Source organism: Aspergillus tubingensis, assembly GCF_013340325.1.
Source record: "Aspergillus tubingensis WU-2223L DNA, scaffold_3, whole genome shotgun sequence".
Lineage (NCBI taxonomy): Eukaryota > Fungi > Ascomycota > Eurotiomycetes > Eurotiales > Aspergillaceae > Aspergillus > Aspergillus tubingensis.
Window position 1 is genome coordinate 1,015,865 of NW_023336277.1, and position 18,606 is coordinate 1,034,470.

The 18,606-nt window shown below is 47.3% G+C and overlaps 5 protein-coding genes across 5 annotated transcripts; 4 read left to right on the forward strand and 1 right to left on the reverse strand.

The window, feature by feature from the left end:
* Positions 1-6,779: 6,779 nt before the first annotated feature.
* AtWU_01540 (calcium ion P-type ATPase) lies at positions 6,780-10,433 on the forward strand (the record flags this gene model as incomplete). Its single annotated transcript, XM_035496654.1, has 4 exons — positions 6,780-9,314; positions 9,366-9,507; positions 9,561-9,792; positions 9,845-10,433. 4 exons carry the CDS (start codon positions 6,780-6,782, stop codon positions 10,431-10,433), a joined length of 3,498 nt encoding a protein of 1,165 aa, XP_035352547.1.
* A 1,968-nt stretch (positions 10,434-12,401) lies between these two features.
* Positions 12,402-12,958, forward strand: AtWU_01541 (FAD/NAD(P)-binding domain-containing protein; the record flags this gene model as incomplete). Its single annotated transcript, XM_035496655.1, has 2 exons — positions 12,402-12,438; positions 12,507-12,958. 2 exons carry the CDS (start codon positions 12,402-12,404, stop codon positions 12,956-12,958), a joined length of 489 nt encoding a protein of 162 aa, XP_035352548.1.
* A 57-nt stretch (positions 12,959-13,015) lies between these two features.
* Positions 13,016-14,050, forward strand: AtWU_01542 (FAD/NAD(P)-binding domain-containing protein; the record flags this gene model as incomplete). The annotated part of the gene is made up of 1 exon (XM_035496656.1): positions 13,016-14,050. The coding sequence occupies one exon, from the start codon at positions 13,016-13,018 to the stop codon at positions 14,048-14,050; it is 1,035 nt and encodes a 344-aa protein (XP_035352549.1).
* Positions 14,051-14,348: 298 nt separating this feature from the next.
* Positions 14,349-14,795, forward strand: AtWU_01543 (uncharacterized protein; the record flags this gene model as incomplete). The annotated part of the gene is made up of 1 exon (XM_035496657.1): positions 14,349-14,795. The coding sequence occupies one exon, from the start codon at positions 14,349-14,351 to the stop codon at positions 14,793-14,795; it is 447 nt and encodes a 148-aa protein (XP_035352550.1).
* Positions 14,796-17,224: 2,429 nt separating this feature from the next.
* On the reverse strand, positions 17,225-17,917 carry AtWU_01544 (SpoC1-C1C protein fragment; the record flags this gene model as incomplete). Its single annotated transcript, XM_035496658.1, has 1 exon — positions 17,225-17,917. The coding sequence occupies one exon, from the start codon at positions 17,915-17,917 to the stop codon at positions 17,225-17,227; it is 693 nt and encodes a 230-aa protein (XP_035352551.1).
* Between the last annotated feature and the right edge of the window lie 689 nt (positions 17,918-18,606).

The window sequence follows — 18,606 nt, forward strand, 5'->3', positions numbered from 1 at the left end:
TTGCGTGAGGGAGAAGATTGAAGTAAAGTACTTAATGCAGAAAGAGTTGAGTCAGACCAAGTAGTGTAGCATGGCCGTGAGGGTGACGGAAGACATCTATAATAGTCAGACCAGCTATGTTGATAGCTGCAATGTCTGGTGATGCAGGTTGTAGAAGAGAATATGCTGAAGGATCCCGGCGTACGTACATCAAATTCCTAAGCCTAGATTCCCAACGTGTGGCAGGGTTGAATAGTTGATATCGCGGGTGGGTTTTGTACAGCGATTTCCCATATTCGTCCAAGGTTCTTGAACTAGGAGATGTCTGCTTCGAATGATAGTAAAAGGCCGTGGGCGGGACCACTCCTTCCGACATTAGCCTGCACCAATCTCATAGACGTGAGGAGTGAGTCTCATAAACTCCTGGGTGAGCTGTCTTGAAGGTTGATGGGGATGTAGGGGCTCCCCTCTTGGATTGGAGCAGCTGTTAGCCTGCTCTTGCTGGAAAGAGAGCCGATCAGGTTTACGGATGGCACCTAGTGCGTCCTTTGAAAAGCGGACGATGGAGCCTCTCTGTTTCGTATGGCGTAGCAGGGCATTTTTGGTAGTCTGCTGCATGTGGACCGCATCAGTTTATGCATTGTGTACGGCAGGTATGTTCTTGTTTAGAGAATCCCCAAGAAATACAACGCTCACTAGAGCGGCAAGCCTGTGTATCATGGAGATGGAAGCAACGGGTGCGTGCAATGCAGTGGCTTTCGTTTAGAGCGGGTAGGCCGTGATAGGTCAGAGGAACCGCATAATTGCATAGCATAGTGAGGCTCCCGAGAAACCGCTATGATCGCTGTAATCGGGTCCGTCTCCACCTGATGTTGGAAGAATCTGGTCATGAGTGGCTTGGTAGCGCTATTACGCTCTGTTTGAATACTGATATCTTCAATAGTAGTTTCTATCGATCCATCGAGAAACCAGAGCCGCGACGGAATCCGGGGGATGACAATTTGGTGATAATCCATTGGGTTTTCAAAGTATTCATCTCCAGCTAGTTCTTTAGCTTGGTTGGATAGTAGGAAAGCCCCTCCTTCCTCATTAACTAAGATAGTATAACCTATACGTATAGTTTTGGACACGTGTGATTCCACCGGGGACCTTCTCTGGCAGAGTCTGTCGGATACCATGGGGGCCAAGTGCTAGAGGGGATGAGGAGGCGGAGAAAGATGCGGAGATGTGATTTCCCTGATTTCTGAGGCCTTTGCTACGTTGGCTGTTGCTTTCCTCGTATATAGGTTTAGGAGTAAGGGTCCACCAGGAATTCTGGCCTGCCTTGGGAGCGGATAACGAGGCCCAGGGTGGTGCCCGGGTGGTCTGCCTGGCTGGAGGGAGTCTCGCTTAGCTAACTGATAAAGCTAAATGCGAGTCCCTTTGCAAGCTGCTTTGGGTGGCCCTGTACTGAGGATACGGTTGCGTCAAATGCCTCTGCGAGCGAGATTAGCGCCAGCGTCCAATCCTTTAAAAAGAAGGAGTTGGTCATTTACTACTGCAGTGGCCTGCAGGCAGATGCGCTGGGCAGCTGGCTTGATTGGTGCAAGGGCTGAAGTGGCTGTAGGAAATACGAATGGTGATAATAGTGCTATTCTTTCCGAAGAGTTGTAGGAAAGGGGTTGGGAATCGGGGTTGGGAGTAGAGGTAACTGGATAACAGGCCAACAGCTAACTTTACTCGGTGAGTCAGTAATATAGAACGAATATCACACGCTCAATTTTGGGTTCCGGCCAGGCTTCAAGATGTATTGATCCGTACATATTCTGCGCACCAGCAGCTAAGCACAGGATTGCGCAAATGTTTCATATATCGTCATGCAAAGCGTATCCCGAATCAGTCTTGTCTGAGCGCGCCAACAGGTATCGTGATTGATCGCTACCACCAGCACGATATCGCCTGCGCCGCAAGAATAGCCATTCCCCCTACAACAATTCTAATAGTCTGGCGCTGAAGACAAGTAGTCGTAGACATGATGGTACAGAACCGCTAAGGGATAAAACCCAGGAGATTTAGAACGGCAATTGTAATTATAAGAAACCCAGCTCTTGTTTGTTGGCTATCACCGAATCGTATTATTGATGGGCTGTTGATGATCTATCTAAGATCTCAGAACTCGCCAGGTCCTCCACTGGGGCAAGTAGAAGTAACCAAATGATGAATTCTACAGCCTCATAATGCACTGTGTTAAGGGCCTAATACCAAGGGTGCAATTAGACCGGAAATCCAAATCGGAAGAAGTCGAACGTCATTATAAAAGCCATGGCTAACCGTTACGCTAAGCATTAAACTAACGTACATGAAGATTGTCCGAACTTTTGAGCACACATAGTACTAGTCACACTTTCTGAGTGTATGGGTTGTGTTGGATGGTCCATTTTGGGAAGAAGGGATAGCTCTGAAGCCCTGAGGGAATTAACTAGGGTTGAGGGAGAAGATGACGAGGGATATGAGGGCCCTAGCAGTGAATAAAGCGGTCGAGCACTTCAGCAGAGACCGGTTTTTTTATTCGACGGCGCCAAGCGGTGGGTTCAAAGGTGTTAATGAACCTGGTATGAATTTGTCTATATTATATCAACCCACTATCAAACATAGTTCCATTTATCCAAAAGCCCTAGTCAAAAAGGTATACTCAAATTTGCGGTCCACCTCCAAGACATCTTTTCCTTGTCTCAATACTATTAATTCTAATGTAGACTGTAGATTTTCCTGATTAACTAGTATTTACTCAGGAAATAAGCTAGTCAAGTTGGTTTATTCCCAAAGTACTAAGAAATCTATCAGACTCTGTTTATAGACATCTTTGCTTAAGTCAATATATTTTCTGATAACAGCAAGAAGTTCTTGGTAAGGTATGTCTTCCCGGACTGTTATTAATATCATATTTACACTGATTTGCAGTATAAGTGGTACGCGGCAAGGCATTATAATCAGCTAAGATAACTAATAATAGTTTAGCTGTAAAGAAATACTGAAGAATCTACTTCAATCTGATAGTCATATAATAATTTCAAACCACACTGATTTTAATAAACTGTGTTAAGCTCAATATATAACTGTGTTATTTTTAGTGACAAGGTTGTAATGGAAGATTAAGCGCCGCCTCATGAGTCAGTATAATGGTGTAGCTGTGTTATCAAAGGGTTCCTACCCGTATTCTACCGGTTATGCACCACGAATCGCCACGGGAACATGAAACTGGCCATAGATTTATGACGCCTAAGGAAATGATGTGGGATTAGGTGGCTAGAGTTCCTCATATGGGGAGCAAACTTGGAAGCCGGAAATTTGAAATCTGAGTGTCCACATTAGAATGGGGGGGAGTTACTATTCTCATTTCTCTTTTGGTCCTTGTGGATACGCGGTCGACTGTCTGACGTAGTTAGGTTGGGCACATATTGGGTTTTGCCCGGTACTATTCTATGCAGTAAAATTGAGAACCTTCTCTCGGGTGGCATACCTACCATAGCTCTTTTTACTTGATCTGTTACAACTCCTGGAACGTGTATTCCGAGGGCTTTTCTATTAATGTTCTTTTAATACGAGTTTCATTTCACATGTAAAGGCTTCATCACTGTCGCCTATATATTATCTGAGATATATCTCTTTAGAAAGAAGTACATTAACCCGTGTATATACTATACAACTCTTATTCTGGTTACTTTAGGCTGATATCTTCTAAAACCATTCCAGCCTACTGGGTTTTGCTATTGGATCTATAGTGAATATTATTTCTATATACAGTTCCGTCACTGTTAGATATAAAGTACTAAGTAATATTGAAATAATAGTTAATTCATATTCTCTAATACTAAGCCGAATCTCTTTCCTTTCTGAATAATATATATTTATTTTGGATACCTAATCATATTAATATAATATTACATGCTCTCCTTCCTCAACCTCATACTTACTATATTTACCATGGTATATACTGACAGATAAATATAATTATATATATAATAACAAGTTTTGCAAACTAAGCTTTTATAGTTATATTCATGTGTTGCTGAGCTGGAGGCCGGGAGTAAAATACTAATTAATAAAGAATAAATGAGTCCAAGATAATTAAATAAATATTTAGAGCTTTTACAAGCACCAGTCTTGCCTTTAGTTTAACTTAAAGATTTATTTGCCAGTAAAGTAGAAAAAAATAAGAATCAGCTGTTACTTCTGTATTACAATATATCAATACTTTATATCCTGCTTGCCCGCATCTATATGAATATATAGATAAAGCGGAAGGACAGTAGAAGCTCATTCTACCGCGGTATCTAAACAGCAAGCATCAATGGAATCTGTCTTAGATCACTTATGATATATATCTCACCATTCTACCTGTTCATAGCACCAGTAAAACAAAGAGCCAGGAAAAGTATCAGAAGGTTGCTCTCACCAGGGTACAATATCTATTGACCTGAGAAACTCCAGGCGATATGGAATATAGATGAGATTCTGCGTACTCCTCACTGAACAAGAGGTCCATCGGGCTCTTCAGGCCGCGAAACCATGAGATTAAGTGGAGATAATGGAATGCCAACACTAGTACGCAGGCAGCTATGGCATCAAAAGTAAGCTTAGCTACGCTACCATTTGTTAACGAAAATTTGCGTTATACGTTGATAAATTAGCACATATACTTGGCCTTGACGGCTTTATCGGTTGATAGAAACTCGAAATAATTTACCAGGTAAGGCTATGGAAGGTACTCTTTCCCGTCGAATATAACATATGATGATTTAATGGACCTAACCGAGGAAGAGAGCACCCACACAGTATTTTTAGTAATCCATCCCTCTCCAGAAAAGCCAGGCTGTTCTCAAGCCATTTGCCTCAGGTAATTTGTACTTCCCGCTTCATTTGCCATGGTCCGGAAAAAGAGGCTTATTGAAAGTGCTCTGAAGAGTGAAACAGCGAGAGCTATAAAAGCAGAGGTTTGGGAGAAAAGCAGGATCAAACTTTGAAGGAACCCAGGCTCTTTATATAGATGGCTTGCCGGTCTCTAGTATTAGACTCAGGTGATTATCCCTCACACGCAACAATGATACCAGTTGTTATGCGGTACACATATTCCTTGCTGTTGACCTGTCCAAACATTCGTTACAATTGCTATAGATTGAACGGACGCTTATATGCATCTTATGACCACCCTTTTCCATTGGTTAGTTTGTTCCTCCTTTTGATGAAGGTTGTTTACAAATTTCCTATTTGTAAATATGCCAATGCAAATAATTAAACTATTACGTTGGAAAATGACAGACGTAAGTATAAACGCCTTGATCAGGCATCCAGATGACCGATACTACAAGTGAAAAGAATTACGAAATATTGGGCAGCAAACGACATAAATAAAAATTTACGGCTGCCAAGTAACCATCCTCCAGAAATTCGGCCTCATTATCTGTATGACAGTTTATGAACATCCTCCGCCGCCAAGCTTCATAATCTTTCATACTTTGTAGCTTGATATACTGCCACACAACATCCCCTCTATCACCAGTAGTTGGGCACAGTCTAACCTAATGCCGAAACCACCAAGGTTATAGTATTATTATAAAAATGATTATCCCTATAAGATCTGCAAATTCTGTTGGAATCAAGTAAAGAGACTTCTAACCGAACTCCTTCAGGATTTTACCCTAACATAACCTTATTGGGATAGCTCTACTATCATTAGACATTCTGAATTCGTGCTCAAGCATAGCCCTGTTGGCTTTATAATGTGTCCTTTAAAGTTTATATATAGGCAGATTGAAGTTTCAAGTAATAGTTGACATTCTCTTGCTAATAAACCCCTGCATTTTACTGATAAAAGAGCATATATCTAGATCATTTCAGGATAGGACACATACTGATGAAAATTACATATCTGCCATTCAACCGCAGGTGGACAATTAGAATATTATAATGGTTTTTTCCTTTTGAACAGAAATAAAATCTTCAGATCATTATAACAACGTCTCTAGTCAAATGTAGTAGTGGTGTGGAGAACCCGAGATTCTCGTGTATTGTCGTGTATTGCCGTGTATTCTCTCAGGTCACTCTGAAACCCTCCGTTCGCTTTAATTATATTTGTCAGTTGCCCCTCTTAAATGAACAGTAACTGGAAACCCATGGAGAGTACACAACGGACAGCTAAGCATTTGAACTCGCAGAGATGAGGCGAGACCAAATGAAAGCAGAGAATAAGGAGGGGTGTAGTGGAGCGCCACCATGTCTTATGTCATTATGACCCGTCCTTATCTCATGACATAGTAGAACACCTTTTCATTTTCATTTGCTACACATTATATCCAACGAGAAAGGAAAAGAAGAAAGGGCAAAAAAGGGAAACTCTATATCATCGCAATCTAGAGCCCATTTCGCGTTAGCGCTCGTAGTTCGCTTTTAAAGTTGTAGTACCATATGAAGCGTTTCCAAGGAAACAGATGCAGCGAGTCAAACGGGGGCAAATCTGATAAGTGTGCAACCCCCCGGCCATATTAAATCCTTCGGGATCTTGTTAACTCCTCAATCTTCTTTACCGTTTACTTCTTTTCAGCTTAAATCACAAGATGCATTGAGGAAAGGTCTTGGATTATAGAAAAAGTTACGCTAGGGATTCATACCTGTGAGTCCTATCAACATTGGGCATATGACTTTTGTCACCACACGAACATTTTTAACGGGAAAGTAAAATTACCATAACCGATCCCCGTCCTCCCTTTCTTTCTGTGCCCTCAACACCACCTCGTGGTCAGTCAGCACATCCAGAGAACAACATGCCAGCATCGAGTAACCATGGAGACACCATTGTGCGCACGTCGTCTCGTAGCCATCTCGATGGAGACAATCACGGTGATGGTGACTCTCTCGGACCGGAACCTAGCGGGGAGTCCGACTCGGAAGTGGAGAACAATAAGTTCGCCTTCTCACCGGGCCAGCTCAATAAACTCATCAGCCCCAAGTGTGTAGGCGCTTTTGGCGCTTTTGGCGGGTTAAGAGCGTTGGAAAAAGGTCTCCGAACCGATGTGCGGAGCGGCTTGAGCATGGATGAGACAGTGTTGGATGGCACGGTGGGCACTGACGGGGTGGTTGCACAATCCTTCATGCCACCACAACTGGCCAGCGTAGAAGGACTGGCAGTCAAGCAGCCACAGGACAGATTCGTGGATCGGCGAAGGGTGTTCGGAATCAATAAGCTTCCGAAGAAGAAACTGAAATCAATTTGGGAGCTCGTGTGGATCGCGTACAATGATAAGGTGCTAATCCTGCTATCAATTGCCGCTGTCGTCTCCCTCGCCGTGGGTATTCCGCAATCTGTGCGAGGAACGGGGGTGGAATGGGTGGAGGGAGCAGCGATCGTCGTCGCCATCGTTGTAGTCGTCGCCGTCGGTGCGGCGAATGACTGGCAGAAAGAACGGCAATTCGCGAAGCTTAACCAAAAGAAAGAGGATCGATATGTGAAGGTCATCCGATCAGGGAAGATGGCGCAGCTGTCGACCTATGATATCATGGTCGGGGACGTGATGTGCCTGGAACCGGGCGATATAATCCCAGCCGATGGGATCCTGATTGACGGGCATGGAGTTAAATGTGATGAGTCTTCAGTCACAGGAGAGTCAAGCCTCCTGCGGAAGATCCCAGGCGACAAAGCGTATCGGGCAGTTGAGCAGAACGAAGACTTGAAGGGACTGGACCCGTTTATCGTCTCGGGGTCCAAGGTTGAAGAGGGTATGGGGACTTTCCTGGTCACTGCTACTGGCATTCACTCGACCTACGGCCGAACCATGATGTCTCTCCAGGATGAGACCGAGATCACCCCGCTGCAGGTCAAGCTCAATGTGCTGGCAGATTATATTGCCAAGGTCGGCCTTACCGCAGGCCTGATACTGTTTGTGGTGCTATTCATCAAATTTCTGGTCCGCCTCAAGGATATTGATGGCGGTGCAGAGGCCAAAGGCCAGGCCTTTCTACGGATTTTCATCGTGGCGGTCACCATTGTCGTCGTAGCAGTGCCTGAAGGGCTGCCATTGGCTGTCACCCTCGCTCTTGCCTTTGCAACAACAAGGATGATCCAGGACAACAACCTCGTGCGCTTGCTGCGTGCATGTGAGACCATGGGAAATGCCACGACCATTTGCTCCGACAAGACTGGGACGCTCACCGAGAACAAGATGAGCGTCGTGGCCGCGACTCTAGGCACCATGTCACGATTCGATGAGCAATCGAACAATACGGCGGCCAGCACACGAGGCCCTGCAATTCTTTCAGCCTCAGAGTTTGTATCTAGACTTTCATCATCAATCAGAAACCATCTATTGCAATCGATCGTGCTCAATTCGACTGCGTTCGAGGCTGAGCGTGACGGAGTAACGACGTTTATCGGATCTAAGACGGAGACGGCGTTTCTGTCATTCGCGCGAGACCAACTCGGGCTTCGGCCAGTGAGCGAGGAGAGAGCGAATGTGAATATTGTGCAGATCTTTCCGTTCGACTCAAGTCGCAAATGTATGGCCGTAGTCTTTCGGATGGATTGTGGAAAGTATCGGATGCTCGTTAAAGGTGCTGCAGAGATCTTACTACGTCAATCGTCACAGGTCATACAGCATGCAAGCAATGGTCTGGAGGATGTCCCACTCTCCGGGGAGTATAGAGCCGCGCTAGATACCATTATTACCGATTATGCGTCTCGTTCTCTGAGATGTATTGCGCTTGTGCATCGTGACTTCGAAAGATGGCCGCCTTATGGGACATCAACGCTTGAAAGTGACGGCGAAATGGCAGACTTTGAGCCAGTTTTCAAAAACATGACGATGCTAGGCATCTTCGGCATCCAGGACCCTGTCCGTGAAGGAGTCCCTGACGCAGTCCGCCAGTGTCAGCGCGCTGGAGTGTTCGTCAGGATGGTGACTGGCGACAGTATTACCACAGCCAAAGCCATCGCTCAGCAGTGCGGCATCTACACGCCTGGTGGAATCGCTATCGAAGGGCCTGAATTCCGCCAGCTGAGCCATGATCGGATGGACGAGCTCATCCCAAATCTGCAGGTCATCGCGCGGTCAAGTCCAGACGACAAGAAGATGTTGGTCGGCTACCTCAAGAGACTTGGCGAGACTGTCGCCGTGACTGGGGATGGGACAAATGACGCGCAGGCACTTAAGACGGCTGATGTCGGCTTTGCAATGGGTATCACAGGCACTGAAGTTGCTAAGGAGGCGTCAGACATTATCATAATGGACGACAATTTCGCATCAATTGTCAAAGCGATAGCATGGGGACGCACGGTGAATGATGCCATCAGAAAATTTCTGCAGGTAAAGTCACCATCAACTGCCTGTAAGGTCAGAAATTAATCATGTTTTCAGTTCCAAATAACCGTCAACGTCACTGCTGTCGCTCTTACATTTATTTCTGCTGTTACCAGTAATGATGCGGATTCTGTACTCAGCGCAGTGCAGCTGTTGTGGGTCAATCTCATCATGGACACCTTCGCTGCTCTTGCACTTGGTATATTCTCTCCTATGTTTTGGATTTAAAGTGAGTGCCTAATCTTGCTATAGCGACCGATCCTCCTTCGTCTTACGTTCTCAATCGCAAACCTGATCCCAAATCTGCGCCGCTAATAACCTTGACAATGTGGAAGATGATCGTTGGTCAAGCCGTCTATCAACTGGCTGTGACGCTCTTCCTGTATTTTGATGGACATTTCATCTTCCCAGAGTGGAATAGCAGGTGTATGCAGACAGTGGTGTTCAACACTTTTGTCTTCATGCAGGTATTCAATCAGTACAAGTAAGAGCAGGTTTCCCTCCTGGCAGTGTTACTCACTGACTGACCTCGGCAGCTGCCGCCGGATTGACAATCGGACAAATATTATGGAGGGTATCCTACGCAATACGTGGTTTATTATCATCCAGGTCATCATCATCGGCGGGCAGGTCTTGATCGTCTCCGTGGGTGGGAAAGCCTTTTCCGTGCAGCGACTTGACCAGCCCTCCCAGTGGGCAGTGAGCATTTTGCTTGGAGCTTTTGCCATACCGGTAGGGGGATTGATTCGCCTGATCCCGGATACAGTCATCTCCAAGTCTATTTCATATATCTGGCCCCGCATGAAACGTTCTCGGCTAGACGCTTCCAGAAAAAGCCGATTTTACAGTCGAGATCTGGGACGCAAGGAAATTAGCGATCAACTTGCATTCATGAGGAGGGTCCGAGGGGGGCGACTGAGGCATATAATACACAAGCATCCCCAGGTTTTTTTCCAGTCCCGCCGTAACTCCAAACCCCCCTATACCTCTATGCCGCCCACAGTCGTCGAAGAAACGGCCGCCAATGACAATACCGCGGATATTTATTCGACGTCCGCGCCTGTATCTGAGAGGACACCTTTGATTCGTGGTAACGGGACGAGTCTCAGCCGATGTCAAGTATAGGCACCAACCAACGGCGTCTTCTTTTTCAGTTTGAGTAATGTATGTTTGACGCATTGCTATGCAGACGCATGGAACTCTCGCGATTTGTGTCTCCGAACAATGATCACTTATTTGCCTAAGTAATACTGTGTACATTACTAAGGAAAGCTGAAACCTGGTGCTACTTTTTCCCGCTATCTTGGCAGGCAATGCCCAGTTTGGTTATGGTATCCTAAAGATTTTCCGGTAACATGCATGCGTATTATACTTGGTATCAGACTAACCTTCCGTATCCTTCATTTGTATACCAATATGTTACATCAGGATTATAGTATGAGCTAGGACATACACCCCAGGGTGCACGAGCGACCAAGTGTGAAGCCGCTCTCGTGTGATTCGCCCGGCGCTTAGGTCTAAACTGGGCGTAGGCTCGTGGTTCAGTCACCTGTGAGCTTGGAAGGAGCGGAGCAGAAGTCCAAAGTGGTCGGGCGTTATGGTCGGGCGTTATCAGACCGGACGTAAAGAGCGTAAAAAGCGTATGCTATTAAGGGCAGAGGCGAGGTGCACAACGCTTGGAAGGGTCGGTAGTGGAGTCTCAATTAGATACTAACGAGTACTATAGTATGCCATGTTAGAGCTAATCGAGGGATTTGGCAACAAAAGATAGCCAAACAAAGAGAATAGTCTATCCGGGTTCATCGAACAAGGACCGATGCTTATAATGTACATGGGATTTCATTTCCATCAAGCAAGATGATGAGCAGAACAATTCTCAAACTGACTTATTACCGGTACAATAGCTAAGCATATTCCAGAAAAACCTCATGCCACAGAATCTAGTATGACTAGACTATCTTTCCACTGTAGTACTGTAAACATCTCAATTTCAGATTACTCATAATCCAGCAAGCTATCATCTAAAACAGAAGAACGAATGTATCAATCTTCTTCTCATTCTTCCTCGGCCATCAATCTTCTTCTAAACAGAAAGCCTAATACCAAACAGACCATCCAGCCAATCTTAGAGAGCACATCACCAGCAATATTAACCCAGTCAATGCTATCTACTTAGTCCACCTCCACGCCTCTGTTCACTAAGAAATGGCCCTTATAGACCGTATACTCGGCTTCAATCAAGGCTACTGCTTTCACGCGTGCAGGCATATCTGTCTTATCCAAGGCCATGCTGTTGGTCATCCTTTCCACATAGTCCTTCCGGCTAAAGCCTCTCGCTGCATCATGTCCCTAGATTGTCCTCTTACGGGACAGCTCCTTTCCCGCTTTGCTCTTTGCCAGACGTCCAGTGGACACGGCGTGGGCGAGCGACTTGGAGTTCCAATAGGTAATTCTTTCTCCCAGTTATTGTAACGTGCCTCCTGTTTCTCCCAGGCCACCGTGACTCTGAAGTAGCCAGTTCCTCACTGGTTATTTCGATCAGATTTGTTCGTGTAATCCAATTGGTACCATCTCGGCATGAGTGATTTTCTTCCTCTTTGATATTAGTCCACTTGAGCTTGAAATAGGCCGTTGGCGCCTTAGAGTTTTTCGTATTAGGGGGCCTCTCCAGGGTTTTAGGGCTCATGAAGTGCGAACTGCAACGTCTAGACGAGGAGCTCGCTCAACTGGTCTCTATGCCCCTCTCCACAGCTACAACCGCCCTATCCGGCCCGGCACCTGGGCGCAGTCTAGAAATGGATCCCCTTATCTCTTCAGCCGGCCCAAACGAGCAAATAGATTTCGGAGTAGAAACTGGCTTCGGGGCGCATTTTGAACTTAGCCCAGGCCAATTGATTGACCTTGCGAATTCCCTAGATTCGCATTGTCTGGCTTGGCCGCTGGATGGGTTTGGCGTATGATTGGGAATTCCTCCGGTTGCTTTACTTCCCCAAGTAATGGGGTAACCTTATAAATTATAAATTATAATTGGATTTATCTTTAATCACTCCTTTGAAGGAACTTCGTAAAACTTGAATCACAAAACATGAATTCATGCCGCTCCCCAACTTGAATTTGTGTACCAGCGCAAGTTTGCAAAGGCAAATTTATTTTTGGCAGCCGCTTGGCTCTAACCCTATTATGTTAAAGCTTGAGAAGCCACCAAGGCCGAGATACTCAACTCCGGAGTAGGGTCCGGTTTCCCTACCGTGCACGCCTTCGAAGAAGGCCATGGCCTCGGCGGCGTCTGGTGGCACAACCGGTATCCCAGCGCAAGTGTCGACACGCCCGTGCCCTTCTACGAGTTCTCGGACCCGGAGATCTGGTCTGAGTGGGAATGGTCGCAGCTCTACCCGGGGCAAGAGGAGATCGTGCGGTATTTTGAGTTTGTGGATAGCAAGTGGGGCTTGAGTAAGGATATTAGTTTTGGAACAAGGGTGACGGATGCGAGGTGGGATAATATCCGGGGGATTTGGAGTGTGGTTACAAGGATCAGAGATGGGGTGGAGAGTGTTGCTGAGGCGAGGTACCTCTTACCGGCGATGGGATTTGCCGCGAAGAAGTTTGTTCCAGAGATTGAGGGGCTGGAAACCTTTAAGGGCATCATGTGACATACGGCCGAGTGGCCAAAGACGCACGTCGACTTCACAGGGAAGCGCGCTGGTGTGATGGGCACCGGTGCAACGGGCGTGCAAATCATCCAAGAGCTCGGTCCACAGGTGGGATCAATGGTCGTCCTGCAACGGTCTCCCAACTGCGCTCTGCCCATGCGCCAACGAGCCCTCGAGGTTCCCCTTGATAAATCGAACTACCGCGACAAATTCGCAGCCATGCACCTCTCGCAAACGGGATCTGATTACCCGTGCATCGAGCGGAACGCATCAGACAATACGCCCGAGCAGCGACTCGCGGTCTACGAGAAGCTGTGGGCGATGGGCGGGTTTGCCCCTGCGCATGGGAATTACGCGCATTTCATGACGGATCTGGCGTCGAACCATCTCTTCTACGCGTTCTGGCGGGACAAGGTGCAGGCACGGCTTCCGGCAGATGATCCCGAGCTCATTGAGAATCTTGCGCCGTGGGACCCGCCGTATCCATTTAGGACGAAGAGGCCGTCGCTTGAGCAGAAGTTCTACGAGGTGCCTGGGCAGGAGAACGTCGAGCTTGTCGCGCTAAAGAAGAATCCCATTTCACGGGTAGTCTCAAACGGAATCGAGTTCCAGGATGGGAGAGTGATCGAACTCGACGCGCTGATCCTCGCAACGGGCTTCGACGCCGTCACCGGAAGTTTCGCTCGTGTGAACATCGACGGCACACACGGCCAGACCCTAAACGGCGAATGGGCCATGGGCGCACGAACATACCTCGGAATGGCAACCTCAGGCTTCCCAAACCTCTTCTTCCTCTACGCTCCACAGAGCCCCACGGCGTTCGCGAACGGGCCGCTTATCTCGGAGATACAGGCCGATTGGATTATCCAGACGATGGTGCATATGGGCGAGCACGGATTGTCGACCGTCAACGTAAGGCCGGAGAGTGAGCTCGAGTGGGCGCGTCTTACGGATGAGGCGTGTTATCGGACGTTACCGTCGCATAATAAGACGAGCTGGTATATGGGTGGAATGTGCCTGGGAAGCGGAGGGAGGCGCTCAACTATATTGGGGGGGAGGGGGGGGTGTTCCCCAAGTATCAGCAGTTTTTGAGACAGTGTGTCGAGTGTAATTGGCCGGCGTTTGAGTTCGTTAGTTGTTCCTATAAATGCAATCTCGAGTCTTCTCCAGTATCGCAGTGACACTATGAATGCTGCCGTAGAGGCAGTCGGAGACACCGGCCAAAATGGCCGAGATAATGCATCCCGACACACCAGAAGATGCGGGGTAAACGTCATAGCTGAGATAGCCACGCTTGACCTCAAATAACACTTAACACCTTTCCCAAGAATCCAACTTCGCGAAGAACTCCCACTACTGCACACGCGTTAACATTCCAACTTCAGTCACAATGGCCACTTCTCAATCAACACCAACAATAATCCCCTACAACATCAAACCGACCCCGCTAGTCCCTAACTCCCCGAAACCCCTCCTCCTTTACAAGAACTGCTTCCTCCGCAACGGCAACGTCGACATCACCCTCGCCTACGACACATTCACCAAGAACGGCTGGGACGTGCAATGGGTCACCACCTACGGCAACACTCAGCGGTCGCGCTACCATCCGGCCACGCACGAGGTTATGGTCGTCCTCTCAGGCCCGGGAACGATCAGATGGGGTACCACGGATCTCACAGATGATCCCCAGAAGCATACCTACGGGACTCCGGGGACGCATTTTGAAGACGGGAGTGTGTTCTTAGAGGTTGAGGCAGGGGATTTGTTTGTTATCCCGGCTGGAGTGACGCATAAATCTTTTGATCGCAGAGCCAAGGATCTTGATCCGACGTGTTGACCGGTGGAGGGGCGCATAATATTGAGGCGGATGATCCGAGGAGTTTTGTTGGGCAATTACAGGTGCAGGGTTTCACAATGACGGGCGCGTATCCCAGGGGGATGAGCTGGGGGTGGGCGGAGGGCGGGCAGCATGTTGGCGCGTATGAGGAGGTGTGGAGGGTGAGAAATGCAGATCTGGATCCGGTTCTTGGGGCAGAGAGTGGTATACATGTGCACTGGAATCGGCGTGCGTCGTCGCTTTGACGGCATATACCATGTTTATAAACCAGTTGCCTACAAGTAGCGTTTCGTTTGATATACCCATTCACCAGGCTCAGTGACACTGCATGAGAATCTCAAAGGTGTAATTAGGACGTTGGCGTGTAAAGCTGGAGGCTACCGAAATAATACATTCCTGGAGCGACGGTCTGTGTAGCCATTCGTTGTAACATCTGAAGAATGCAAGCTGGATGCGACGGGAAGACATATTAATGCCAGGATTTGAGGCCACGTCTCTAGCTTGACCTGACGCCGATGCATTGTTCCTGGCCCATAGCACTGATAATTCCGTACCTAGCACAAGGCTTGGAAATTCGATTTGCAAGAAACCTCGGATCTCAACCCATGCCGTGATCGTATCGTAGCTTACGAGAGAGATTGATGACTGGACGACCGAGTACAATAACAATCAAAGCCCGGTGGAGTCAGACTACGTGTCTTGTTGACCCTGACCCGGACAACCGCCGGAAAATACTATAAAGGCAGAGAATTAAAGCTCAAACCCGGTGCCAAAATCAAGATCGAATGAAGTGAGAGGCAGGCGAGAGAACTTTTGACGATGAGACTCTTTTGTAGGTGTAAGTGAAGGCTATTCAAGACCCCTGCCCAGGCGCGGTACGCGGTCCGAGATATATTGCATCCTTAACATCTTGGGAAGTGAGTATGAGGTTGGGAAATGTATGGGCTGGGTGGCGCCTGGTTTAAAATTTCCCCGCGAAAAATTTTGAAAAAGCCCCGAGATTCTCGCTGACTCACCCCTTTCACTGGAACCCTAAATTACGGTTGCCGATCCACAGCTCAGGTAAGGATATTGCTGCCTGGCTGCATTGCCATGACATCTCCATCGAAATTGAGATGCCGCAGCGGGGAGAGGGTTCACTTCTAAGGACCAATTCCAGATCTTGAAGGCATCGTTCCAGAAACGGACAAGGATCAGAATTGCGTCCGAATTAGCACCCAGCGCTCCTTTCTGGACCTGAGAGGCAACGAAAATGAAACATCTTGGGCCGGTACCTCTCAACAGAGTCTGCGAACGCTCATATCCGCGCGGCGCTGTTGAACGCACCGTCGACACAGGAAGTCCAGGTTTCCGGGGTGGGCACCACCAAAACGGGATATGTGATCCGATTCGAGAATGTAGAGTCGGCGGAAGCAGCCCGCAACAACGTCGAATGGCTAGACAAGCTGGGGAACAACACGAAACTAGTTAAGCCACGGTTCGGCGTGGTTGTCCACCGTACCCCGACAGTACTGTACAGGACTTCATGGGTCTAGCATTCTACGGTTCATAACCCTTCTTTTGACTCGGATATTCAACTGCCGGTATATCAGATCTCAACCCCGAGACTTAGCAATTACTGAAGAAGAGCATTGCCTTCCTATTTATCTGATACTGTAGATCAACCTTCGCTAATGGTTTTCTTCATAGCCGTTTCAGATAGTCAACCTCTTGCATCCATAGCGTCCCTCCGCCATAGCAATGGTGCGAATATATTTCTGATGTCTTTCTTCCATTCATCAGAGTTTCAAATCTTGCTGAGCGTCCTATACCGTTGTTCCTGAGCAAGTGGAGCTCGAGTATTTGTAGTGCAGTGCCTGGGTCGCCGGTCGCCGCTGGCGTTTTGGTCAGCTATCTAGTATGTACTTGTGTCCTTTCGGTTGCGATTCTGATAGAAATTACTCATAAAGATTATGCATACAATATAGCTCCTCATCATCACAAATCTGCATGCAAACTTGAATCCTCATTTGTAGATTCATCGCTTCAAGCTCAACATCCATTTGGGTTTCTCATCCTCGTGTATGTATCAATTCATGATCATTCTGCGGTATAATCACCTATTGCGGCCAAGTTCGGTATAGTGACTTTCCCTTCGTTCACTTTATCGCCCAAGATTATTGTTATAGCTCCTAACAGACCCTCAGGATAAAGCTGTAAGCGTAAGTCAAATACAAAAGGATTTTCGAGAAATATTCCCTCCTTGGATGGTACTAGGGTTACCTCAAGGGGAGTTGCGGGAGGGGCACTCAGAATAATATCGCACTCAGCCTGGTCACCAGATGAGCTCCGGACGTTAAACATAGTCCGCGTATTTTCTAAGATGACACTCCCTGGACGAGCAGTCGCATGCATGCTGGTACCAGGGACACCCCGAATTCCACACCAACTCACCCGATCTGTTGCTCCACTGATTCCATTACCTTAAATATACCGGTAGCGGTAAGAAGCCTTGAGTGGAACTTCCAGGCCAGTTCGAGTTTCTTTCCTATAAGCATGTATTCTTGAATGGGACTTCCGGTGAAGAGATTGCAGATATTTCCAACTTGATTGTTGATGATGTCGTTCTGCTCCCCCAAATCTATGCTCCTTAACCAATTATCGAATAGCCTACGCTCGGTCGGGTTCCGAGCCAGAGCATCTGCGATTTGTGGATGTCCTCCCAAGACGCAAAATCCTCTATCAAGTCGTCCTAAATATTCCCTGTACTGGGTTGTATCCTTCGGCCCCTCATCCTTCCCAATAATTGGTGCAAATTCCGTATCAATGTGTGTGCGAAAGTTATTCTTCGATTCGCTAGATGCGTCTGGTCTTGTGATTTGTAATTGATACCTTGCACCGAGAGAGTAACCCAGAGCAATGTCCGTGCCCCATCTTGCGAAGAATTCGGCGAATGTGCCTCGTACTGAAGGATTATTCTCCTCCCACGGAGGAAGCCTCTTTGCCGCCACAATGAAGTCAACATTGAAAGTGTCTTTGGAGGCCCGGGGTTTCGTAACGGATAACACAGAGGGTCCGGCTGGTACTCCAGAGGCCGAATAGGGTTGTGGAGTCAAGTGATGGCACACTTCCGGCCTTTCCATCGTCTGCCATCGAGACTCCCAAGTAACGCTGGCTTAGGTATGGCTTTCCAGTCAATTCCTTCGACAAATTTGCTCCATTATCGCAAATCAAATCCTCGGCGATGGAGGATAGGTCACCGTCGACTACAGACATATATTCAGGGATTGAATACACTTGTTTTTAACCGAAAAATTGGGTTGTTTTGGTGTGAGATCCGAGGCGCAGAAGATGATTTTTTTCAGAGGCCTCAAGGATCTGTCGGCAGTTGAATATGTTTGAACCTGGTGCCCATTAGAATCTCAAAATAATGATAGAATTAGAGGTTAACAGTACCAGGGAAAAGAGTAATACCACATCCTACCAAATCGCAAAAAGGGAGAGCTTCTGGTGGAACATCCATGCCGACAGTTGACGCCTGTATTACCGAAGTGGAAAAGCGTACTAGAACGCCTGATTAGCCTGTCGGCTAACGTGTCCTCTGTCTCACTTTATGTAGACTTGGATTCAAAGAGTGATCGATTTGCTTCCATCACTTTACACGCAACACTAAATGTTCGCGATCACAACATTGTCTCCCCATGTTTCTGCGCGACTAATATGACGTAATTGTTTTGTGGAAGTTAGTTAATCACCAATCGCGAGCGTGACGACTTTATTACGGAATCATCGTCAAACGCCAAGCCCTTAGGAACCCGATTTTCTGTATGTA